The sequence below is a fragment of the Corticium candelabrum genome, chromosome 10 (assembly GCF_963422355.1).
Source record: "Corticium candelabrum chromosome 10, ooCorCand1.1, whole genome shotgun sequence".
In the NCBI taxonomy this organism is placed as follows: domain Eukaryota; kingdom Metazoa; phylum Porifera; class Homoscleromorpha; order Homosclerophorida; family Plakinidae; genus Corticium; species Corticium candelabrum.
Window position 1 is genome coordinate 5663100 of NC_085094.1, and position 25455 is coordinate 5688554.

The 25455-nt window shown below is 41.1% G+C and overlaps 3 protein-coding genes across 5 annotated transcripts; all 3 read left to right on the forward strand.

Moving 5' to 3' along the window:
- Positions 1-15: 15 nt before the first annotated feature.
- Positions 16-9730, forward strand: LOC134185729 (calpain-7-like). 3 transcript variants are annotated; one of them, XR_009970821.1, is made up of 25 exons: positions 16-255; positions 382-419; positions 836-952; positions 1015-1082; positions 1138-1371; positions 1810-1896; positions 2112-2174; positions 2322-2385; positions 2441-2526; positions 2593-2686; positions 3449-3559; positions 3630-3665; positions 3728-3845; positions 3917-4026; positions 4095-4145; positions 5897-5990; positions 7156-7255; positions 7313-7454; positions 7794-7869; positions 8005-8144; positions 8206-8268; positions 8334-8470; positions 8529-8615; positions 8674-9189; positions 9312-9730. XR_009970821.1 is itself a non-coding variant. In XM_062653593.1 (24 exons), the coding sequence occupies exons 1-24, from the start codon at positions 27-29 to the stop codon at positions 8813-8815; spliced, it is 2487 nt and encodes an 828-aa protein (XP_062509577.1). In that variant the 5' UTR covers positions 16-26; the 3' UTR covers positions 8816-9730. The 3 variants fall into 3 exon arrangements, 1 of the variants encoding a protein (XP_062509577.1); XR_009970822.1 differs by having other exon boundaries at positions 9315-9730; XM_062653593.1 differs by having other exon boundaries at positions 8674-9730.
- A 3957-nt stretch (positions 9731-13687) lies between these two features.
- Positions 13688-16791, forward strand: LOC134185322 (A disintegrin and metalloproteinase with thrombospondin motifs 6-like). The gene is made up of 14 exons (XM_062653103.1): positions 13688-13780; positions 13841-13981; positions 14041-14290; positions 14363-14475; positions 14541-14595; positions 14660-14768; positions 14833-14966; positions 15047-15173; positions 15243-15323; positions 15397-15566; positions 15621-15895; positions 15957-16176; positions 16242-16398; positions 16462-16791. The coding sequence occupies exons 1-14, from the start codon at positions 13695-13697 to the stop codon at positions 16590-16592; spliced, it is 2049 nt and encodes a 682-aa protein (XP_062509087.1). The 5' UTR covers positions 13688-13694; the 3' UTR covers positions 16593-16791.
- A 1171-nt stretch (positions 16792-17962) lies between these two features.
- Positions 17963-24801, forward strand: LOC134185323 (A disintegrin and metalloproteinase with thrombospondin motifs 12-like). Its single transcript, XM_062653105.1, has 20 exons — positions 17963-17968; positions 20131-20237; positions 20280-20290; positions 20362-20561; positions 20629-20828; positions 21341-21493; positions 21702-21839; positions 21952-22078; positions 22147-22257; positions 22313-22401; positions 22481-22535; positions 22595-22736; positions 22778-22917; positions 23030-23153; positions 23216-23296; positions 23361-23527; positions 23593-23870; positions 23954-24167; positions 24224-24392; positions 24492-24801. The coding sequence occupies exons 1-20, from the start codon at positions 17963-17965 to the stop codon at positions 24638-24640; spliced, it is 2661 nt and encodes an 886-aa protein (XP_062509089.1). The 3' UTR covers positions 24641-24801.
- Positions 24802-25455: the final 654 nt, after the last annotated feature.

Below are 25455 nucleotides of genomic sequence, written 5' to 3' on the forward strand. Positions count from 1 at the left end.
CATTGCTCATCCGGATCGTGATAATAATGGACTCGAGATCACTTTTGAAACAAGCCCAGAAGTCAGCAGAGCAAGCTGTGGAAGCAGATGGAGTAGGAGAATATTATCCGGCGTCTTTGCTCTACTTGGAAGCGTTCGAATTGGTACAAAACGCAATTCGTATGAATCCCAGCCTTGAAGCATCTTGTAGAGAAACAGCAAACTCGTATTTAACGAGAGCTCAAGCTCTAAGTCAAATCATGGCTAGAACAGACCGTGAGACAATATCTTCAAATTTTAATATTGTCAATTAGTTAAAGAAATATTTTATTTATTGCTTTGTGTGTCATAATTTCTAATGTCCAAGAGCGTATAGTAAGACTGATTATGAGCTGTGTGTAGGTGGTTTTCACGATAGAGCTCCTTTATCAAGGCAACAGGTACGCTGATTATCTATTCTACGTACAGTAGTTAGCTTTCTGTCTGTTCAACAGTCAGTTTGGTTGTTTTTGAGTTGCTAATTTAACTCTGTTTGTTGTCATGTCAGGATGCATATTATAGTGTTACTCAATGGGAGCTACAAATAGTAGACGACTGACTGGAGCAGTGAGGACATTCTGATTGTTATTGACATTAGAAAACTTAGAATTGGGCATAGATATAATGGAATGAGCAGGAAAGACTGACTGTAAAACACCGGACAGGTGTGTGTGCGTGTGTGTGTGTGTGTGTGTGTGTGTGTGTGTGTGTGTGTGTGTGCACGTGTGTGTGTGTGTGTGTGCATGTGCAAACTTGCATGGCGTGTGCTCGCTTGATGAATGATTTTCAGTTAATTCTGTGTGGAATGTGTTTGCAGAGTCTTGAGCAACGTTGCTATTTTATGTTGGAGGACGCTTTGGAGACAGAAAATAGTGGAAACAAGGATGAAGCAGTAGAGATGTACCTTAGCGCTGCTGAGCTTTGTCTCAAAACGGTTTTGCTCACCCAATAATATACAGATATTATGTATTTGCTGTATGATACATGATCGTGTAGAGGCAAAGTGCAATAAATCCAAAAGTCAGGGGTAAGCTAGAAAAAGTTGCTAAAGAGGCAATGGATAGGCATGTGCCCATTTGTACCGATAGATTAATATTTTAATTTTGGAATTTGTTGCAGAGCTGAACATCTAAAAACCAAGCTAGCTGAGAAAGCATTTAGTGAACTCAAGTTGCCTGAAATTCCAAGCTCTGCTTTGCCGAGTTTAAATGATGATTTGGATGTGCCTCCTGCTAATACCAGGCAAGTGACACCACCACCAGCAGGTGGGCATGCACATCTGAGTGTCCCATCTGGTCATCCATCTCAAAGAAAATCTGATGGCCTGACACAAGCAGAGATTCAAGTTTTGAAGTATGGATATTGATTAACAAATTATTATTAGTAGTAGTATTAGTAGTATTTTCAATGTATTATTAAATAATTTTTTGTTGTTGTTATCACTATTAAAATTATTAGTAATTATTATCATATCCACCAGTGCATGAGGAAACGACTTAAGGTTTTCTCATGTCTCTTTCATGTTTTTCTGTCTTGTTCTTTCATTTCTCTCTATCGTGTCGTTTGACATAAATATGTGGAAGCAGACAAGTGCTCAAGGCAAGTATGTCAGTATGTAGATTTCTTTGCAAAAGACAAATTGTTATTTATTAACAAAAGAGAATTTAGGAGATTATTTCAATGACTCTGGTTGAGTATGTTGCAGTTATGTGTTAATTGTAGTGATACAGTATTCGTCTGTTTACTATTTGTATATGGCTTAGTGATGAATGGCTAATTTCTTGGCTGCAGGGTAACTTCTTTTGTCAATGGAAAACTGTTTCATCCATTTCTGCCCACTGATTTGCGGGAGAGGTTTGGGTACATGGACATGTTTGAGTAAGTTTATTCGTTGTTCTATATATCTTTGTATCTTGCACCTGTAAGTCAGTAATGGAAACTCTTATCGTTATGAGACAAACTGTCTACAGCAGCTGTCAACACTATGTTGGCACAAAATGTTACATAGAACAAAGGATACCTATCGCACATATAGAAATGTAGATACACAGTCTTATCTACATTTATTTACTTATTTACTTATTTACATTTAGAGATGTTGATGGGAGGATTGCTCTTGCTCCAAAACAGATGAAAGACTTTGGTAGATGGGCAAGGCAAGTGAAGTCAATTATATGCTCAATGATGACAGATAGAGACAGAAGACAAATACATATTTTTAAGACTGGACTTAACTACTTTGCATTTGAAAGGAATGGAAATTAGCACATAAAGGTATAACAGTCAAGTGTGCGTGTGTGTAGACCATCTGATATTTGTGATGATCCAAAAATGATTGTTACTATATCAAGTCACAGCATACGGCAAGTGAGACATCTTTATTTGGGATCTTTCAGTGTACTGGTGGAATCTTCCCGTGTAGACTGTAGTCTCTGATTGCTCATTTGTGGCTTCTTTATCAATCACAGCATCATTTGAGAGTAAATTTAGGAAACAATTAATTACAGGGTTTGTATTGAGTGTCTGCATAACGTGATTTTGGTTTGAACAGTATTGTGTTTTGCAACGTTGTAGCTGTCTTTATCCACAAAATCGTCATGGGATTCCTGTATACAATCCAAGTGGAAAATACATGGTAAAGTTATGGATCAATGGTGTAGCCAGAAAGGTACCTCAAATTTACTAATAAAGGACTTAAGTTTATAATGCTTTCAGAGATCATGGGAAGAGCTGTGCTTTTGTGTATTGATCTAGAAATTCAAATTTTTGCATTGAAATTGAAATACATCAATTGATTACTGTATGAATATTCTGTAGAGAAACTTGGTCTGAAAGAGTTCTAGAGTAAAGCTCTAAGATCTGTTTTTTGGGAAAACTTGTAGTCCATGATTTGGTGTTAGTTTGGTTTCCCAATACCATGATTGTGGAGTGCTTTAAGAAGGGTTGATTAAGTGACGTTTTTTGTGAGATTGTGACTTGTCTCCAGTCTTTAGCAGACACAACGTGCTAGTTATTCTGAAACTGCCAACCAATGGTATAATCTGAATTTCTACACTAACACGATATAGTTCTTTTGAGACTGCCAACTAATGTTATAATCTGAATTTCTAATATTGAGCACAAGGACTTTGATGACTAGCAGACCTGAAATTTAGATTATCTTAGCATCTTGCAAGGAATTTTGGTATGTAGCGATTAGTGTTGGTATGGAGTTGCAAAATGATTAGGTAAATTTATTTATAGATGGACAAGCTTGCAGACAAGTAGACATAAACTTAAGTGGCTTACAGGTTATGGATTACATATTGTTGTACATTGAATTATGAGAAGGACCTGGCATGTGGAACTAACAACAGTCAGTTATCTTAGCAACAACTTGTACAACCATGTTTATTTATTTATATGTTGAAATGTGCAAGTTTCTTTTCAGATCATTGTGGATGACTATTTGCCTGTGAGCAAGTACGGTGAACTGCTCTGTTCTTACTCGCAAAATTCAAATGAGTTTTGGGTGAGCATTCTGGAGAAAGCTTACATGAAGGTATGAGAACAATGCAAAGACTAGGAGGCAACACATCTTTGTAGCATCTAATGTAATATACAATATACAGGTGATGGGCGGGTATGACTTTCCCGGATCAAACTCAGTATAACCAGACTGACTTGAAATAGGTGGGAAATTTATCTGTTGCTTTACTTGTGATTCCAGAATATTGACTTGTTTGCTCTTACTGGTTGGATTCCTGAGCGAGTTCCTATTCGGCCTGGAACAGAAAGTTTCAACTCTGATACTCAGTTTGAACGCATGAAAGATGGTTTAAAGAGAGGTACAGAATTTATATATTGTATAGAAAAGGTAACAAATCAGGAGCACTATTGTGACAAGTTGATTGCTAAGGTGATATTCTAATTACTGTTGCAACTGGTGATTTGGATCAGACTGAGGCTGATCGAACTGGTCTTGTGCCAACACATGCTTATGCTGTACTGAATGTCGTAGAAGTGTTGGTGAGTACACCATATTATTGTAAAGCATTAATAGATGATACAGATATGTGGTGTATTATTTAACACAGGGTAGGAGGATGCTGCAACTGAAAAACCCATGGACACACCAGCGTTGGAAGGTACACATGTTTGTGAATGGTTATTATGTGGCGTTGTTTGGTGTGATGTGTTGTGTCGTGTTGTGTGTGTGTGTGTGTGTGTGTGTGTGTGTGTGTGTGTGTGTGTGTGTGTGTTTGTGTGTGTGTGGTGCGATAGCTCAGTTGGTTAGAGAGTCATCTTACAGAGTGTTTACATCCGGGACCTTGAAAGGTTGCAAGTTCAAGTCACAGTGATGGCGAGCTATGTCATAATTTCCTTAAGCAAGAAACTAACATAAATTTGCTTCTCTTGACTCAGGAGTATAAATGAGTACCTGCTCATTGACTGGGGTCCTAAGTGGCCATTGGCTGTGACTTGACATCAGCTACTGGGGTCCTGGTGAGACTTCGGGTGCTCACACCACAGTTGGCTTCACAAGTTGGTGCTCATGCGAGTGCCTGGCCCAGCTCCAGGAGTTTGCTACCGCAGGCCCAGAGTTCCCTGAGTAGTGCACAGGACCCAGCTTGTGATCTCGGCAGCTCCTGACATTTAGGATTTTTGGTGTGTGTGGTGTGTGTGTGTGTGTGTGTGTGTGTGTGTGTGTGTGTGTGTGTGTGTGTGTGTGTGTGTGTGTGTGCTTGTGTGCATACATGTGTGCATACATGTGTGTGCTTGTGTGCGGGCGTGAGTGTGTGTGTGTGTGTGTGTGTGTGTGTGTGTGTGTGTGTGTGTGTGTGTGTGTGTGTGTGTGTGTGCATGCATGCGTTTGTGTGTGTGTGTGTGTGTGTGTGTGTGTGTGTGTGTGCATGTGTGTGTGTGTGTGCATGTGTGTGTGTGTGCATGTGTGGGTGTGCAATTTTTAGTCAGGTAAAATTTGAAAGGACTGGTGTATTGTCTATATGTTTTCATTCCTTGGGTTATTTTCTGCCTGCCAACATGCTAATGTAAATGCCAGTGCTATTAATTAGAGTTACTTGACCTGTGTACAGTGTCTACAACAGTATCATTGAGCATCATCCAGGGCAGTTTGTAGTTTTAGTATTATCATTTTCATATAGAAAGGAAACCATTATTTGAGACCTTCTTAAACATTGGATGGTGAAGTCTTAATAATTATGGAGAGAAGAAACTTGCAAGAAAAGCCCATTGAGCTTGAAGGAAATAACATGGATCCCATTACAAACAAAGTTTGCATCTATAATCCAAGAAATGCAAGGTTGATGATGAGCAGGAAGACTCTCACATGTACAACAAGTCATATGCCCCTGGCCATGGAAATTTACAAGCAGTGTATACAGGAATTACACATAACTTAATAAATAGATAGAGGAAGAAGCTACTTTATACATTAGCATTACTGCAGGATATGTTATGTACATAAGCATTGTTTCTTGCTTCCATACAATCAGACATTTGCGTCAGAGAGCGGTAAATTTCATATGGCTGCAAATTGTGGCAGCATTTTTCTATATTTTTCTTTGAAAGACTACTCATATCTGTGTAGTTCTTCTATTTCTATTTATCTATTCGTGCCAATTCACTCAAGAGGAGTTCACAATTTTTCATAATAACTGCATTACTTATCAAAATAGATATCTCTGTGAGCCTTCACCAAGTCATGACCAGGCCTGGTCATGATTTGCTGATATATGAATGGACATTCAATATTAATTACTGTAGTTTACCATGGACATTTGTCTGTGTATTGGCATTGAGAGAGTTTACATATCAAACCACTTGTTGCCTTTCTGCTTGTTTCTGGTATGGAACTTACAACTACTGTACTTTGTAGGGCAACTATTCAGAACATGATTCAACCAACTGGACTCCTGAAATGAGGAAAGCTTTGAATTATGACCAACTGAAGGCAATTGAATTAGATAATGGTAAGAGTACAATATTGAATATGTAGCTTTGAACTACTTTTGCAACTTCCTTGGTAAAGACTGATTGATTTGTAAATAAATTACTTATGTGATGCATATTAATTAAATCATTGGTGTCTTTTTTTCTAGAAAGGTTGTGCCTACTGGCACTGACCGCAAGGATGTTTACTTTATCGACAGTAAAAGCAACAGGCTAAATATTGTGTAATATTTTTGGTTACACAGGTCTAGACAACCCATTAGTGTAGGCACTTATCATTTTATCAGGGTTGTCACATTCTTTCCTCCGAAGAAAATCATAGGTGGACTATTACTGATGGCAACACGCCTACCTGTTCTTGTTGGAAATACGCCCACTAATGTTCAGAATTCAGTAGACAAATCAGTCTTTGCAAGCTATGTTCTTTATTGTTGTCTTATGAGCATTCAGTATTGTGCTGTTTATCTAAAGGTATAATACAAATCTCTTGCACCATGCTTTCTCTAATTTACACATGTACTTGCTTCAAGTTTGGGATCTTTCATTTCCAAGTTGACGTGCTGGATTTCTCCATTGCTCAACACCTTACGATCCTCCATGAAGAGAAGCTACTAGAGTTTAGCAGCAAGTTAGCTATTACAGTATATTGTGAACACAGTCGGATTTGGTTTTAGCCTCGTGAGGTCGGGAAGCACACAAAAGACCACTGGAACGTTGTGAACGAGATGCTTGATCACAAACTATGGTTTCAGAGATTCGGAAACTGTTCTGCAAGAAGTAAACTGGGCATAGGGAAGAAGAATACCATCTTCTACACAAAGCTTGGAGACACTGCTCTTGTGAGATAGTCACAACATATTTGACGATCTATTTATTCGTAGGCCCACCTGAATTTTTTGTAGGATGCTTTCTGCCTTAAAAAATTCGTAGGCTACGAATTTATTCGTAGGTGTGGCAACCCTGTTTTATTGTACTGAGCTAAAAGCTTATGACTACATGTAGATGTATACTTTGCCTACCTCACAAGGAGGGCACACTCATGATTCTAATAGAACATTATATATATATATATATATATATATATATATATATATATATTTGATGTTTGTACTTACCTGGCATCTTTAGTGCCTTGTGGCTGTGGGCTGAATGTACCATGTAGTGTTGTTGGCTTTTTGTTTGCAGGTGTGTTTTGGATTAACTGGGAGAGTCTTCTACATTTTTTTGATGTTCTCTATTTGAACTGGGATCCAAAACTATTTAAACACAGCTTCACACAACATGCGTAAACTCTTGTAGGAGTAATTCTGCTGTAAAGATTTTAGTGGTTGTTTTTGTTTAGTATGTGGCCCCAACCCACAGGAGCAAATGCTACAAAAGATGTGTATTCCCTTGGTCAAAATCCACAATATAGACTTGAGCTAAAGAACAATGATGAACATGCTGCTGTTTGGATCCAACTTTCCAGACATATTACGTCCAGGGTAAGGATGGTAGACCATTATCGTATATTGGATTATTTGAGTGCTAATACATTGTGTGATTCTTCTTAATTAAGAAAATGATAAAATATATAGCAGCCTGTGGAAGCCCAAATTAGAATTGTTGCATACATGTAGTTGATCAGTAAAGCAGATTTCTTGATTAACATGACCTACTGAAACATGCTGTAGGTGCATTATTACTGGCTCAATTTTCAAATTTGGTTTTGAAATAACACTTAGGAATATTTATGCGTAGTAAGTAAAAATACTATGCTATGTGCTCAAATGTGTTTTATGTAGTAACCAAAGGGATTTGTGATGTTGAGGTTGTTGTTTTAGGATGATTTTGCAGAAAATCAGGAGTACATCACCATACATGTCTTTAAGACTGAAGGCACAAGAGTTTACTTTCTAGGTCTGTTCTGATGTTATGTATTACAATATATTCTTAGCTACATCTAGTGGTTTACGCCTGTAACTTGTTCATATCTCATATATATGATCCAATTGTACTACAACTGGATGATCAAACGTTGTCTTGTTTGTTTAGACGATGCTGTACATGTTGGCACAAAGATCAATAGTCCTCACTACTTAGTGAAGTTAAATAAAGTGCCTTTAGGCACAGCTTCGTACACATTGGTTGTCTCTCAGTTTGAAATGCTTCACACTATCTACTATACTCTCAAGGTTATGCATTTCGTTTAGCGTACAGTACTGAATATATTTACTGTGATTGTCTTTGCCACAGGTGTATTCGTCTATTCCATTTAAGTTAGATCCCATTCGTGATCCTTACAAAGTCAAGAAGAGGGTAATGGTTTCTTGTTTAACTTAATTGATAACGTGATGTGGTTGAGAGAGTAATGTGTCTGTCAGATGGCAGGAGAGTGGACACAAGCCACGGCTGGTGGGTGTCCCAACTATCCACAAACACACAGCAAAAACCCTTCAATTCAAGTAAACTTGCAAGGCAAGGATCCGCGTGACGTTCGAATAGAGCTCCGAGCTCCCAAGTATCAACACTTATTTGAATTGCTAGCTATACGGTATTTCAAAGTTAATTTTTAACAGAGATTATGCGGTTGGCTTTCAAATTGTTCCAATCAAGTCTACTCCTGATGAAGTGTCTATTGAAAGGGGAGGGTCTGGTGTGTACAGGTGGATATTTTGTATTGAGCTCATTAATTGGCTTTGCTGTATTTGTGTGTTGTTACAGAAAGGGCTACACTGTCAAGGAATGGAAACAGGTGCCCCCGTGTATTTTTAACATCGTTCCTTCAACGTTTGAGCCAGGATTGTTAGGACCGTTTTTCATTGATGTTGCATCATCACATCCATTTCGGATTGCGAAAGTTTAGTGTAGATTATCTGTTGGAGCAAGTGTAGATTGCAGTGGCTCTTTTCCTGATGCTGTCAGTTCATATACTACTCCAACTAATAGAAATTGCATTTATTAGTCATGAATTTGTACTTATGATTGTCAGATAGCAGTTTTGTATTGATCACTTGTAAGCTGTCAATTTATTGAGGTCATGTATATTATGTCAATCATGATTGATATTGCATGTTATGAGCACCTCTAACGGATGTTCAACGTAAAAAGGTGGTGCAACTAGAATTCTTGCTATTAATTGTTTCTGTAGCTGTAACCAGGACTTCTTTAGTGGCGCTTGTTTAGTTAATGCATACTGAAGGAGGAGGAGGAGGAGGAGAACAAGAACAAGAAAAAGAGGTTAGATTACATCTGGCGACATCTTTCCTTTTCGTCTTCTTTTTTCTATACTTCTACTTTTTCTTCTTTCTTCTTTTGTCTTCTTTTTTTTCTTTTTTTTTTCTTTCTAACGTGTCTCTTAGCAGAATGACCCATCGCAACCGTGACAAGAAAACGATAGTGTAAACTTTGGACCACCCGTATAGAAACATTTTGGATTTCTCTACTGTTCGAGCTGCTCAGGACAGAACATGGATCTTTGCTTCACAAAACTATTAGCCATACGACATGAAATACTGTATGGAAGTTTCTTAGGAGTTGTGATTGCGTCCTTAGGATGGTTATAGTTAGGATAGGATAGTTAGTATAGAGGTATTTTGCAAACCTGCAGTCATGAGTGAACAACACGTCATTGTTACGGTGGTGTATTTCTGGCTTGATATATGGTGGTGAATTTCCGGTTTTGTCAAATTCCAATTTGTGTATTCTTGTTTGGAGAGTATTGGCATAGGAGCTGCAAAATGTGTGATTCTCTTATTAATCAATATTGATACTAATTAAATGGGAAGAACACAACTTGTACTGCGCTTTTATTTTGAAATCTTTGATCGCTATGCTGCGCGACAGCTGCCCTTTGCACAGCTGCATTTAGGCTCAGTGGCAGTCTAATCTGTACAATAGAAAGGAAGAAAGACGAGACTCTAGTTCTCAAGTCTGGATCGAATCAAATGTGTATTCCAGTGAACGCGTATACGTGTGTACCCATCATTTCAGATTGTGTCTATAGCAGACATTTGTTGTTGATGTAGACGCTGTAAACATTTTACCTTGTCAAACGTACTGCTTTGAAATTATGTTTTGATGATTTTGTCTTAAACCAATTAATAGACTTCCGGGCGAAAATCTAGTATTGGACGTTGGACAGGCTATAGTGGGCTACCCTTATAGCTACAGGTTTATTTCAGGCAATAGCTAGGGGCTTCATGCTTCTTACTACTTTTAGAAAGCAGCTTGAATCTGCTTTTGGACTCTAATCATAAAACATGCAAAATGGTATGTTGCATGGTACCAATTCGCTAAAAATGCATTGTTCTCATTACGGATCTTCTTTGCCTATCGGTGTTATTTTATCTACATCATATTAACTTGTATTGTTACTATCGATTTTAAACGGCTTATAAGATTTATGCTAACTAGTCGGCCTGTTTGGGAAAAGAGTCCGAGAGATCGCAGAACAGCAGCACGTTGACTTCAATTATACGTTTCTGAATATGTATAGCAAGTCCTAATATTTCCTGCCGTAATTCTAAATGTCGCTCCTTTTTCTAGTTCACTTAATTTAATTGTGTACTGCACACATCAATACACTTCTCTCTTGCGTAAACGTGGCCGGGCGCTGTCCGTTTGTGGCTATTGATTACTATCATGCCGTCCGTTGTCGTGGCACAATTACACATTCTAATTGCTTCCCTTACCCTTCCAGAACACCGTTCGTATCCGTTCTGCTTGTAAATTCATGAATAATTGTCTAATTAGTATTAATTCCTTTTTATTTGTGTACGAAAAGGCTTCGGCTCCGATGTGTATTGCCAACAATTCATGACGGTTCTGAAGCACTAACGTGTGTGGCATTCAATATTTTTGGAGAAAACGACTCCGTCAAGGTCACGCTGTTTCTATCGTTTACTTGTTATTATTGCTTGTAGTGCATCAGGGTAGGACAGACTATGACCAGTGGTCAAGATTTCGTTCAGCGCAGCTCATTCAGGATTGACTTGGAAGCCAACTTTCGTGTAGTCCTCTATCCGGCCTATCATGCATGCATACCATTTGTGTTCAATTTGTCTTGTTTGCGGCATACCACTACTAAAGGTTTTTATAACTTTGTGTTTGGGGAGTCGTTAACTAGAGCTATATTTTACTCTGGGTGTCAGTGAGCGATGAGGTAATAGTAAAGCTGCAGAAAACCGACTGTGTAACAAGAAACAGATTTAGCTACAGAGGACTGCTATGGCTTTTATTAATATGGTTATTAGATTCAAGTTATCATAGCTAAGGATGGTCGATTAGACTTGTTTCGGACAGAGTCACGATCGTTCCAGACAAAGTCACGAGCATGTTAATCCACAGCGTGCTTTGCATCATGTGATTAGACCATACTATACAAATCTTTACCTTACACTCTTGTCATGTTTGTACACACAATGTAGAGCACATATCTTTTATGTTAAGTTACCGCTCCGTCTCTAGGAAAAGACCAAAAGTGAACATTGAGAGAAACCGGTCAGCTGCACGCTAAAGCTTGTCAGTTAAAACGACTAGGAGACTCAGGAAATGCGATGGTGAATGGTTTTGGAACTATCGATGCATTACAATGGTTGTAAGCTGGCTACAAGCTTTTGATTAATTCTTACTTCATGATGATTGACTGCCTAGCAGCGTCACATTGTTGTAATATAATGGCAAGGTACTTGAAGATAGAAGGATGACGCTCAGACGACTTACTCTAGTTCACGTCATGTATGGAAACGGATTTTTGTAATGAATTTAAGATGTACCATCTGAGAAATGCTGGCATATGATGTATATGCCAGCTTGCTGTGATTTGGCTATCACCACAAGCATTGGCTATCACCACAAGCATTAGCAACAGTGGCTATAAGGACTAGCTTGTGGTACTGCACTGTAATTAATAGGCAGTGAACAAACAATTCGGAATCCGAAACAACCGTCAGTTCTATTATGTTATGTACGTCCTCGCCACTTATCAGATATTATGCTGGTGAATGCAAAATTACAAGCAGCCAGTACTCTTATCTAAACTAAGACTTCGCGGTCACAGTGATTGAGAGAACTCCTGTGACTAATGCTTGATGGGAGGAGTCTTTGATTGACGTGGTTTAACCAGTGGTGCCTTATAAATACATGCACTGCTAAGCTGGAACAAAGCTTCAGTGTTTGCTGTACGCTCTCGACTTGTTGCGGTTTTCTGGTCGTCGTGCTTCGAGCCAACGTTTGTAACAGCCCGCGCTTGTTGAAACGAGTGATGAAGACTGTTGGTGGCAACTTGCTTATGTTTCTAGTGATGCTTGTGCACTTGATTGGCAGCGTCAAAGGTTAGTTCAGGTTTCGGTATCGCTTGTGTTCTGTTTTAATAGTTATATGCTTGCGTGACGTTACCTTTAAGTGACATGTGACTTGTACTTGTTTGACTGAATGTCGTCGTGTGCGGTGTTCAGGATTGAGTGATTATTCCGGATCCACCTTCGAGTCCGTTTCCATTCTCGTACCGTCCGTCAACTCTCGAGCCGGTCCGTATAGCATTCGCTTTGCTGCGTTCAACAGGACGTGGAGTCTTCGGCTCAAGCGAAACTCGCATTTATTGTCGTCGAAGTTTGCCGTCGAGCGTCGCCGTGGAGGTAACGAGACCGTGAAGGGGACCGACGTCGACGGCAGTTGCTACTACAGCGGAACAGTCGACGGAGAGCCGTTTTCAAAAGTGGCCGTCGCGACGTGCAACGGTTTGGTGAGTCGTAATTGCATGGAAAGAAACATTCTAATGCCAAACGATTAATGAGTCGGTACTGCTGGTTTCCACTTTCAACAGAAGCCGGTTGAGCGGACCTACTCAATGCATACAACATATTGCGGTCTCATGGTGCGTGTCTGTGTCTTTAGACAGGCTTCGTGCGAATCGAGAACGAAGAGTTGGCCATTCGACCACGAAATGGTGTCAATCGTCTGATGTCTACGACGGAGGGTAGATGGTTTATGCACGTGCTGTATAGAACCGTTTACAGGGCGAGAGGAAACGAAAAAATCGACGGTATCGCAGAATGATTGAGCTCGACATTGCACTCCCTGTCTTGAATTCGCACGTTTCTTTGTTACAGATCAAACTCTGGGTGAGAATACGCACAAGGCGGACGACTACAGCAGTCCTGGCAAGTCATCCAAGTCGATTCCGGATTTGAATCAATTGCAAGGGTTTGCTTCGTCTACGGTGTTTATTGAGACGCTGCTGGTAGCCGACAAATCTATGCTACAGCGCTACGGGTCCGACAATCTGCCTATTTATGCCCTGGCTACTATGAATGAGGTTAGTCATCACAGTCGAGCATTTGTATAAGTTAAATCTTCAATGGTTGGCTTAATGAGTAGGCTGCAAGTTTATTCCAGAGCAAGAGTATTGGCATGAATATTCACTTGGTGGTGACTCATCTCGTTGTCTTGGAGAGTGACCATAGAGATCTGAAGAAAGGAAAACGTGCAGACCGAATGCTCTTCAATTTTTGCCGTTGGAAAAACAACTTGGACGACCTTCCGTTACACGACGTCGCGGTATTCCTGACTAGGTAATAGTGTTTGTTTGAAATTGGATCTATGTGGTCAGAGTTCGTGAGGTGGAAAATGTGTATTCATTCCTTCGTATTGTTAACTAATTTGGTTTTGCTCTTATCAGAAAGAGCATCTGTGTTGATCATTATAACTCTTGTGATGCTTACGGCTTGGCATTTACTGGCGGAATGTGCAATCCCAATCAGTCGTGTACAATCATTCAAGACGACGGTATCCGCCTTGCCTACACAATCGCTCACGAGATCGGACACACGTATTATAATTTTCTGTGCGAGCACTTGGCGTGATAACTAATAAGTCAGCATTTTATTAGTCTGGGAATGATTCACGACGAAGATGCGGGATGTCGCTACAAACGAAGAAGACGGAATCTGATGACGTCATCGTTGTCGACATCGATGGGTGCCTTGAGTTGGTCACCGTGTAGTGAGAGAGCGTTGTCGACGTTTGTTCGGTATGAGTGAAATGAGATATTGTAGACTTCTTGCTGTGGAACGCTTTGCGTTCTTTCAGATCGGATAAGGCATCTTGCCTGTACAACAAACCAGTCAAATTGGGAGTGGTTCGACCGTCGGTATCTGCGCAGTCTCTTCTATACATGTGTCAAGGTGTAGGCGGATCACGTGCTCGAGTCTGTAATACTCAAGCCGCTAAGAAAAACGATAGCGTGTGTTCGGGTGTTTGGTGCAAAATTTCGGACAATGACCCGTGTGTATACGTCCCGGGCTCGAGGCTCGACCGTGTCTCTTGCGGGCATCAGCAGGTGCAGTGCTCTAACTGACAGTGAACGGGATACTTGGCAGGATACAATACAATCTAGTGTTTGCTTTGACAGGTTTGTATGAACTCTGAGTGTGTAGTGGGAGGATGGAGTGCGTGGACAGGTTACAGTCTCTGCTCTTCCTCGTGTGGTCAAGGCGTACAATATCGAGAGAGGCATTGCTTAGGGTAAGCCGATAATACGGATTGCTTGAGACTACTGCGTTTTATTAATAGTGAGGTGTGTGAGACAGAGACAACCATGCTTGCATTGGAAGCAGTAGACAGTACCAGTTATGCCACACCCAGGTGCTAGATATGTTACTCAAGAGAGAATGTATAACTTTAGTACTAAATAATGTTTGTTTGTTAGCTGTGTCCTTTGGGTTCAGAAGACGCCAGAACTTCTAGGTGTGCTTCATTCAACGACAAACTGTTTAGAGATGGCAGATACTACAACTGGATTCCTTACATAAGCCAAGGCAAGTTCAAGACGCCATTAATTGGCTGGGTCTCAAGTAGGTGACCGATAATCTTTTTGTCTAGATTCCACCACTGAATGTCGGCTGACTTGCAAACCGGACATGGCGAGGTTCTACGCACTACTGGGGCCTTCGGTACCAGACGGTACCTCATGCGCTAGCAAAGAGAACGGTGTCTGTGTTGGCGGAACGTGTCGGGTAAGCTTTCGTGTGACTAGACATGCAACAGTAGTTATGTACCGTATGTCAACGCAGAAGCAACTAACTAGATGTCTTAGATGGTGGGCTGCGATAACGTGTTGGAATCTCCTGCTTTGAGAGATAGATGTGGAGTGTGTGTAGGAGACGGCACGTCCTGCTCAATAATCGCGTCCACGTTTAGGCGCAATAACCTAACATATTACGGTATCATTGCATGCTTTCTACGGATTGAACCATAGCTTTTACTAATCGTAAATTGTCTTGCTCTTCTAGGATATCACAAAGTCATTCGTTTGCCGGTGGGGTCGATGAGGATAAACGTGACCGAGATGTCCGACTCACACAATTATCTTGGTAAAACGCATTCTATAGTATGCAACAACCGTCAACGTATCGACGGATTTTTATCCGTTTTCTATGTACGTAGCCGTACGGAGCGGCCAAAACAGCGCGCACTACTACATCAACGGGGACTGGACTATTTCACAGCCGGGTGTCTATCCGGCTGCCGGTACCGTCATCATGTACCGGAGATTCGAAAAGTCGTCGGAAATGTTGTGGATTACCGGACCCATCAAAGAAGATCTTGTCATAATGGTAAAGCTTTAGGAAACCAATTGATTTCGGCGTTTGCCAGTGACTGTTCGCTAGGTTCTCAGTCAGAGTAGACACGCTAATGTTTCTTACCAATACCAGATCAATAAGAATGCGTCGTCGTTTCAGTCTCGTTTGGCTGGCGATCGCTTCAGGTGGCGTTACACCCGGTGGAGCAACTGCTCGCAACAGTGCGCCGGAGGCGTACAGACGCGTCAGCTCGTGTGTCACGATACGAAAACCGGCAACGACGTTCAGCTGCGGCGCTGTATGCTTCCACCCGTCACGTTGGTCTTATCCAGACCATGTAACGTACAACCGTGCTCTCCTAGGTTAGAAATTTGTTAGACAAGTTGTGTGTACGGTCACCACCAAAATATCTCTGATAATTAGATGGACAGTTGGTCCTTGGAGTCCAGGAAGTTGCTCGGTGACGTGCGGTGGTGGACTTAGGAGGCGACAAGTGCAGTGTGCCATTCAGGTCGCTCCGAAAGAGTTTCAACATGTCAAGAATCGACTGTGCGATAGACAACGCAAACCGTCGAATAAGGAGACATGCAATGCTCGTCCGTGCCCATTGGGATCCTGGTTGGTGGCAGGAGTGTGGAGCCCGGTGAGCATTTCGGTTTGCTAGCTAGAGAGCGTTCGAGCGTCGACAAACTATTGATGTTTTTGCAGTGCTCTGTGAGTTGTGGCGAAGGTCAACAAAACAGAGAAATTTTGTGCAAAGCAACGTACAGCCGCGCCACGTTGCCGTTCAGCGAATGCGATCTCCCGTCTCGACCGGTCGAAACGATGTCATGCACGATGCCCGGATGTCCGGCTGCTTCCTCTAGTACGCATTCTAACTCGAGTGATCGTGTAGCGAACGTTTCAAGCTAATGTGATTGTTTGATAGCTTGCAAGGATATCGTGCCAGCGTGCAAAAGGCTGAAGACTGACATGTGCAAGAGGCAGGCATACTATCAACGTATGTGCTGCGATTCCTGCAGAAAGTTTGCCGAGTCGTTGTCTAGACGTGCAACATAAGGCTAACCATCTTCTCGACATCCGTTTTGTATACGTTTGTTCCAAAGTATTTTAGTTTATGCATAGCTGTTATATAAACGAATACTCTCGATATATAGTGTAGTGACTGGGTGAAGGGCAACTCTTCTTGCAGTCTAATAATGCCGTAGCACGGATCAATTAACACGTGTGTTCTAGCTAGACGGTAGACGTGATAGGTTCGGATCTTACTGACAGTGGAGACTCTTGACTTGCGCATGCCATGCAGTCACGTTTGTGTTCGCATATATGCATAGAGTTAGCGACCGGTTTCTTACGGACTGATTTGCTTCTCGCATTTATTTATACTTTGCTAGTAGAAAGGCGCTGAATGCAAGACAGTTGCATATAAGGTGCATGTAACGTCTCTAGGGACCTGGGAAGTGTACTAACCACGGGTACACGCGTATACACGAAGAAGCATGCCGAAACTGCTGTCTACTATCTCACATGCCATAAATAGACTGCAACAATACACACAACATCACTCGAACATCGTACATTTTCGTGAAGACGTCCGTCTGCAAGACAACTATTCGCGGCAAGTCAACACAAATTGTCCATGCATGCATGCACCTACTAAATTTACTAGACCCTTTAGTATAGCGCTTGGTAAATACATATATTTTGAAATCGTTCTAGAAAGCAACTCTATATCAAATTGAGCCCCGATCATCCTAACTGCATGGACAATTATTAGACAACTGGCTGCATTTTAGTCACGTGATATTTTTATGAATGAGTGGTAATTAAAGTAATTAATGCGGCGGTGCTTTGCCTAGTTCAGCAATTGCATGTAATTGCAGTACGTGCCTTTCAAAATTATGGTACGACAAGATGCCTTTATCACTAGACACATGCATGAGTCTCTCAGACGCTCAAACTATAGCCAACTAGAGCCTGCAGGTTTAGGATACCTCAGTGTGTCGGACAGATATGATAAACAAGAAGAACTTCCCTTCTTACACTGTGCACTAACGAAGAATTCTTGGCAATCTTTTAGAATTATCTTGGAAGGTAGTAAGCAGAAAGACTACCTCGCTTGCAGACCATATACAAATTTGCAAAGTCACTGGCTCTAAATTCCGACACTGAGCGAGGGGGCTTCAGCCCCCATCCCCCGCTTCCTACGCCTGTGCTTTCAAAAGTGGATTAGGTTTTGAGAAGAAAGAGAATACAGCATTTGGACACGAGGTTACAGTAGGATGGAGTAAACGTTGACAATAATAATTATTACTTGAGCGACTTTATAATACATAATAATTACTACTTCAGATACTAACGCTTTAACTTACAGTAATTGCAACTCTTAAAATCAATTACAGCTGTTGGCGGCACTTTATTAAGATAAAATGGCTGTAAGTAGAACAATTGCGGTATGTCATAACGTAGAACCTCGCTGACAGTTGGAGGCCACTGCGTCTAGGTCAATAATTATTACCTTGATACCAAGCCTTTCGAGGGATTTCTGCCACCCATGTTACTAATAACTTAATTAATTACGATGCACAACAACACAATCGATTACATTGTTCTTGCCATCCTCTAGCTAGCATGTGTCACGCGACGACGTAATTAATATTTTATTAGGTGATACGCGAATAATTCAATCAGTGTAAGTCCGGAGCTTACCTGAGGCGACGCAAAGGCGGAATTGTGTACATTTCATCTTTTGTTTTTGCACTGTTGCGCTAACACGTAATCATATCAGACTAATGTCTCTGTTGACACCTGAGGCTACGGTCTCTACTTGGTGAAAAAGAGGCGGACCAGACAGGCAACAAAGGGCGGAGCTCTCGAGTTGCAAGAGATTACTCGCGACATGCGTAATTACACGTCTATACACAAAACTCCTAAATGAAGTAACTTGGGAGTTTGTTCAGTTTGTAGAATGTGCATGCATGTTTTTCTGGTTGTTGTTCTACTAAGTCTTGTTATCTTTCAATCTTGGGAAAGCTTCGTGTGCTTGCAATATGCAAATGTATAATCATATCAGTCACGTCGACTTCTCTGCAATTTCGTGTAGAGATGAAAATGCAAAATAACTTTTTCTTGCCAGTGGCTATACTGCATGCATAGTGTGGTTTACTAGTCGGATGGTCTTGTTATTTGTGTCAATGTGAATTAATTAGTTCACTTTTGTAGTATAGATAGCTTCTCACTTAATTAAATTATGTTATTCAAATTTTATGGAGAAACGCCTTTGTTTTAGATATGAAAAATTATAATTATCTGTAGTGTTTGGTTTACGTGTGACGTCGTTCCTTTACGATTGGCATGAAAATTGACTACCCAACCAGAGATATCTAGACAGTGCTTGTATACACAGCTGGTATTAGTAAAAAGATATATTGCATGTGACGACACGATAGCTATAGGTGTGTCAGTTTGTGTTACAGACAAAATGCAATGACAAATCCTATGCAGTTTGCGTATAGTTTGTGATTTGTTCGAATTGAAATGGTTGAGGCTAACAGGTGGAAGCAAGATAGCTTCGTCGCCTGTACAGCTTAGTAATTAACTAACAGGAAAAACCAACACAGCAAGTATGCATCAACCAATTAGCTTGTGTTGAAATAACCCTCACACTGTTTTCAATTCTTCTGCGAACAGATGCCAATAATTAAGTGCATGATAATTCTTAACAAAACAGGAACTTTAATCACACTGAATTATTCTAGATAATAATTGATTTCCATTTTTTTGTCTGCAGCTACTATTTTGCCTGTGATCACAGTTTTATTTTTTCCATCACCATGAAAACGGCAACCATAAAATAAACTTGATTGATATCGAGTCTAGTACGAGCTAGTAGATTTTTTATTTCTGGTTGCCATATTGTTGGTGATATGTGTACTGTTGGTCGCTTTTCCTCGATTTGTCTGCTGCTGATGTACCGTGATGCCCTTGTCGAGGGACTTTCGGGTATACGTTCATGTATTATAGTTATCTAAACGAGCAGCTTTAGTCTTTAAATTGGTGCTGCACGGTGCTTATAATGCTTTCTTCCTCGCTTTAGGATCAGGAAATGAATCATGTAGTCTCCGCATTCACGACACTGTTCGGATTCGCGTACCGACGTCACTCTCGAGCGGGCAGTCTCGCATTCGTTTTTCGGCTTTCAACAAAACCTGGTCGATTCTTCTCGAGCCTAACAAGAGACTCTTCCTATCTCATTTTGCAGTCGAGCGACGAATATCAAACAACGTTTCAATCGGAATGATCAGTCCACGACTAGACTGCTACTACACCGGAACCATCGAAGGAGAGCGTCCCTCTTTTGCTGTCTTTAGCACCTGCCTTGGGCTAGTAAGTGCTAGCTGCATGCTTAGTGTATACGGGTTGACAAGCTTTTGTTGTAGACACATATTTACACGATTAGTTTGAAAAATACTCGCGTGCAAGTAGCATAGCACATCAAATGTTTGCATCATTCTCTATTTTTCTTCTTGAGATGCATGTTGAAGGACTTCGTCTAATTAGTAGCAATTTACTGTTCTATTGCTTTCTGTGTCTCTAGAACGGCTTCCTCGTTACGAAGAACAAAGAAATGAACGTTCGCCCTCTACCATTTGTAAACACGCAGCGCACGCTGTTGAAAGAAACCCCTCACGGCACTTACGTGAGGTATGTTGTTCTAACAACATTTACAATGCAACGGATGTGTAGGAATTCGAACGGTATAGATACGTTGTTCCACTGCGATGTATACAGAATTAGCTAACAACTCATGATTTGTTTTTAATTTCAGGAAATGCAAGCAGCTTCCAAGAAAAAGACACCAACAGAATGACGATGGACGATTCTGCCAGTCTGGTGCCGTTCCGAGAAATGCGCAAATTGGGAGCATCGACAATATACATCGAAACCGTCGTTGTGACCGACAAGACTATGCTGATCAAATACGGTAGACAAAACTTGCCACCTTACATTCTGTCTGCAATGCAAGAGGTTTATGCTACTAGCTAGAGACCGATCAAATCCGTCTGATATTACTAACTAATTAATCTTTTTACAGGCAGCTGGTCTCTTCCGGAGCGAGACGATCAGCACTGACGTTCGGCTCGTACTCTCGTACTTTCTCATTCTAGAATCGGATAGGGAGAGCGGCCTAGAGATCACAAAAGACTCCAAACGCACACTCAAAAATTTTTGCCGTTGGAAAACGACATTGACTCCAAGCTTGCCCTCTCACGACATAGCACTTCTCTTTACCAGGTATACTAGCCTCTAGATTACTAATAATTAAAGCTGTAAACCCTCGCTTCACGCAGCCATGAGACTTCTGATAGAATTTTCGGCAATTAGTATTACGAATTTTTGCTTGCAATTGAACTTCTATTTACAAAATCGTACTGTCGTTTCACGTAATCGCAAATTCCTTATTTAATAGTCTGTATATATTATGTTATCGTTTAATTAATTAACAGGCGTACGGAACGTAGCTATTTATATAGATGTCGCTACTGGCTACGCAAAGTTAGGTTTCGCCAAATGCAAATACTGCTTCGCGATTGGGTCGCACCAGGGGCGTGGCACATTCCAGAACGTGCTCAGACGGGAAGTGAGTCAAGAGTACGGTATTCGTCAAGTCACGCGACTCTTACAAAGTACTTTTCTGATGGATCCTAGCTGAAACTGCGCGTCTAGATGCACATAGCGTTTGTTCGTTGCTACATACAGCATTTTGCTTGATATTGCTAATTAATTTATGTTGCGGCTGTATCTAGAAACGATCTCTGCATCCGAAGCAGTGCAACTTGTGCTACGTATGGTGGGTTGGCTTTCACGTCCGGGGTATGTCGAGAGCATTCGAAGTGTGCAATCCTACGAGACGACGGTACTCATCTCGCTGCCGCAGTGGCTCATGAAATCGGGCACACGTACGTATATGCTTTACATTTCGTGATGATTTGTATTGTACGACAAGAATATAGAAAGCGGATATCTTTGTCACAAAGATTCTACGAGACGTGGAAGACACTGTACTTAAGTTAACGACAAGACATTAATTAAACACGAATATTGCATTTAAAATATGACACAAGAACTAAAACTAAAAACTAGAGAGTTCAATCAAATGTTTTTTAGGTTGGGCCTAATGCATGATGAAGACATTGGGTGCGACAGCCCGGAAAACAAGAGGGTGATGGGCTCGCATCTCTCAGGATTCTCTCCTGCTATTGGATGGTCGTCTTGCAGTAACAAATCGCTACTTGAATTTCTTCGGTAAGAGTAGTTAATTAATTAATTGGCTAAACCAATTGATAACAATTTCGGTCAAAGTGCATCTAGCTAAAGTGCCGTTACCGTACCGTACACTAAACTTGATTTATTGAAGATGGAACGACGCAGAGTGTTTGTACAATGTTCCAGTGACGCTAAATCAACTTCAGATAGCGTCACACTCAAGAAACAAGTTGTGTCAAGAATTACTCCTAGATGCAACAGCGACATCTTGTGAACACGTCAGCTGTCAATCGCTATATTCGCGTCTATACGCAGAGTTTTAGTTTGAGTGCTATCGTATCTATAGGTGAATGCGAATAGCTCGTGTGCTGGCGTGTGGTGCACATCCTCGTCGACTAGCGTTTGCACTTTGTTTACGACTTCTCGTTCCGACAAATTTCCTTGCGGCAATCAAAAGGTGATATCAAACTCTGTCATTTCGGCGTTTAATTTCGACTGCTCTTTTGATTCAGTTCTGTGTGAACGGTCAGTGTTTGCCGGGAACGTGGACAGAATGGAGTGAGTATGGTCCATGCTCTACCACATGCTCTCAAGGAATCAGGTACAAAGAAAGACGGTGTTTGGGGTGAGTGAAGAGGCTGTCTATTTGCTTAAATTGGTATTGTAATGAGATATTGCAGAAACCAAGAAGGTTGTTACGGAAATAGGACCCAGTATCAGATCTGCAATTTGCGAGTATACAATTAGCAGAGGTTTTTGGAAATTAAATTACCGGTTTTCAAACTGTGTCTTAGCCTTGCCCGCTTGGTTCTGACGACGCGAAAGAGACCGCGTGCGCGTCGTTCAACGACAAGCCGCATTTCGATGGAAAATACTACAATTGGGTTTTCTATTTATCTCAAGGCAATCACAAAAACAATTGCAATGGGATAACTGGTAAGATATATAATGTATATATGTATGCTGCATGTTTTTAGATGTCAGCCAGAAATGCAAACTGACTTGCAAACCGGACAGCAACAATTTCTTTGCGGTACTGTCACCGTTCGTGCCGGATGGAACAGCATGCACGACGACATATCAACAAGCCGGTGTCTGCATTAAAGGAAAGTGCCTAGTACGTCAGCAATACGAATGCTATTATATAAATTTTTTTATTTTTAAATTTATTTCTAAAATAAAATTTTAAATTATTAATATTCATTTTCTGTTATTCGTTTATTAATAAGAGTGTTGGATGCGGTGGAGTGGTTCAATGGAATGCTACTAGACACTCCTGCGACGTTTGTGGTGCTAATGACACATCATGTCGAATTGTAGCTTCCGTCTTCAAACGACGCAACCTGGGTTTCGGTATTTGACATATTTCACGAGAGCTCGCTACTTCGCTTTCAGTTGTTTATGTGTACATGCAGGATATCATAAAATATTTTTACTGCCACTAGGAGTTGTCAACGTCTATGTTAAAGAATTGGCAGGGCACGATAATTATCTAGGTAAAACGGTGTGTGTATAGTAGGTGTTATACGTTTTCTTGCTGTAATCTGTGCTTTCTCTAAGCGATAAAAAGTGGACGGAACAATCGCTTCTATATTAATGGCGAACTAAAGATTTCTCAACCCGGTCGTTTTTCCCATGCCGGTACAATCATCCAATACAGTAGAATTCCAGGAGTATCCGAAAACATACACATCAAGGGGCCGACAACGGAAGCTCTAGTTATCATGGTAAGACTTTCGTATACAGTACATTCTGATAGAGTAATAAAGTTGTGTATATACCGTGCTGGTAGGTTATCATTCAAGCTCCTGTTTGCGAAGTCTTCTATCAATATCAAGTGTACGAATCTTTGCTTGATGCTCATGGAGTGAAAGCAAGTGCGCCGTACAGATGGCGTTACACCACGTGGAGTAACTGTTCGCACGCTTGTGGTGGGGGTGCGCAAACACGTCGACTTGTCTGCTTTGACACGAATACAAGCACGGACGTGGAGAAAACCCTTTGTACACAATCAATAAACAGAACAGACTTGAGTAGGCCGTGCAATTTTCAGCCTTGTACTACAACAATGTACGTGTCTTCCGATCGACTCTCTCTTATTAGTTAACTAATTGAGTTTGACAATGTAGTTAGTCATGCCTATGTGTCTACAGGTGGAGTGTCGGGTCTTGGAGTCCGTGTAGTCGCAGCTGTGGAACAGAAGGAGTTCGGAAGCGAAAAGTTAGCTGCGTAATGCATATCAATCCGAAATTTATGAGAAAGATGGAACGCAGTCGATGCGATCAAAAGAAAAGGCCACATGGTGTACAGACATGCAACAGACATTCGTGTCCAGTAGGAGTATGGTTTGAAGAACGCTGGCAATCGGTAACTATACCGAAGTCTTTTTACTAGACTGTCCGAGCTGGAGTTTGTTTGTGCAGTGTTCGGTAACGTGCGGTTGGGGATGGCAGACCAGATCGACGACATGTCGCAAGAAAACCAACGGCTCGTTACTGCCCAAAAGGTATTGCGATAGAGAATCGAGACCAATAAACTTCAAAATCTGTTCACTGTCAGAGTGTGTGAGCGACGTATCGAGAAAACAACCAGGTAAACAAACTTACGGATTGGTTAGTATGTTGTAAATTAAACATATTTGCTACGCAGTCACAGACTAGCAGTGCATGCTTCGTATATATTTTCTCACAGGCTGCGTTGACTTGGAAGACTGCCGACTGTTTACCATTCGGTTATGTGAGAAAGCGTCACGCAGACGAAAATGCTGCTACACTTGCCAACAACTGGCTCTAGAGCAAACTTTTTCGTCCGTAGTAGATACAGTAGTTGCTCAAAAATAGACTGAGCAAGAAAACGATAGAATTAGAAGGGTAGGACATGTGTCAGAGTGATACTGTCTTGACACATCTTCGTTAGTGATATGATTAGGGCGAGCAGCAGGAAAGATAATTTCTTTAGAGCTGTGCTGTACGATCTAGCTGTGCTGTACGATCTAGCTGTGCTGTACAATCTAGCTGTGCTGTACCATCTAGCATGTATGTACTTGATATGTTATCTAGATCTGAATTGATGATAACCTATCCGGTTAATAATTAGACAGACATACAGATGTCCACGGGACATCTCGAGTAAGTGTAGTAATAATGATATTTCATCCCACTATTTTTACATATTAGACTGAGAATAGACATAAGTCTTCACCGTTTCATCGCGCTATTCTTGAGATGCATCGCTAATTAAACTTGTAAATTTGTAGAAAGTGGCACACACATGGCTATCTTCGTTAGAAGCATTTTCGCTTGGAGAGCGTTTGCCTACAAGTATACAGTTCTAGAGCTAGTTGGCAATGGCAGACTGAACATCACGCGATGGATAGTCAAACTTCTTTCACATGCAGAAGTAAACTAGAATCTTTGAAAGGCATATGCGTATAGTCAGAGGTGCAGACTGACGTACAGCGCTAAAATACTTTTAATTAATTCAGCTATGAGCCTCTACGAAACGGGACTTTGTAAAAGTCACGAGACTTGGCGAGTAGCGTACAGTACTCTAAACGTATAGGGCTGGACCGACTTTCGGTCTGGCTGACACACACACACACACACACACACACACACACACACACACACACACACACACACACACACACACACAC

What these genes read in the sequence shown, in the direction of transcription:
- LOC134185729 (XM_062653593.1), top strand. Translation starts at nt 27, where the DNA reads ATGGACTCGAGATCACTTTTGAAACAAGCCCAGAAGTCAGCAGAGCAA. An exon ending in CAAGTCACAGCATACGGCAA is followed by an intron (nt 2,386 to 2,440) that starts GTGAGACATCTT and finishes CTTCCCGTGTAG; the next exon opens with ACTGTAGTCTCTGATTGCTC. An exon ending in AGGAAACAATTAATTACAGG is followed by an intron (nt 2,527 to 2,592) that starts GTTTGTATTGAG and finishes GCAACGTTGTAG; the next exon opens with CTGTCTTTATCCACAAAATC.
- LOC134185323 (XM_062653105.1), top strand. An exon ending in ATCAGATCTGCAATTTGCGA is followed by an intron (nt 22,536 to 22,594) that starts GTATACAATTAG and finishes ACTGTGTCTTAG; the next exon opens with CCTTGCCCGCTTGGTTCTGA. An exon ending in CGGAAGCTCTAGTTATCATG is followed by an intron (nt 23,528 to 23,592) that starts GTAAGACTTTCG and finishes CCGTGCTGGTAG; the next exon opens with GTTATCATTCAAGCTCCTGT.
- LOC134185322 (XM_062653103.1), top strand. Translation starts at nt 13,695, where the DNA reads ATGTGCAATCCCAATCAGTCGTGTACAATCATTCAAGACGACGGTATC. An exon ending in ACCAGTTATGCCACACCCAG is followed by an intron (nt 14,596 to 14,659) that starts GTGCTAGATATG and finishes TTTGTTTGTTAG; the next exon opens with CTGTGTCCTTTGGGTTCAGA. An exon ending in GTGTTGGCGGAACGTGTCGG is followed by an intron (nt 14,967 to 15,046) that starts GTAAGCTTTCGT and finishes TAGATGTCTTAG; the next exon opens with ATGGTGGGCTGCGATAACGT.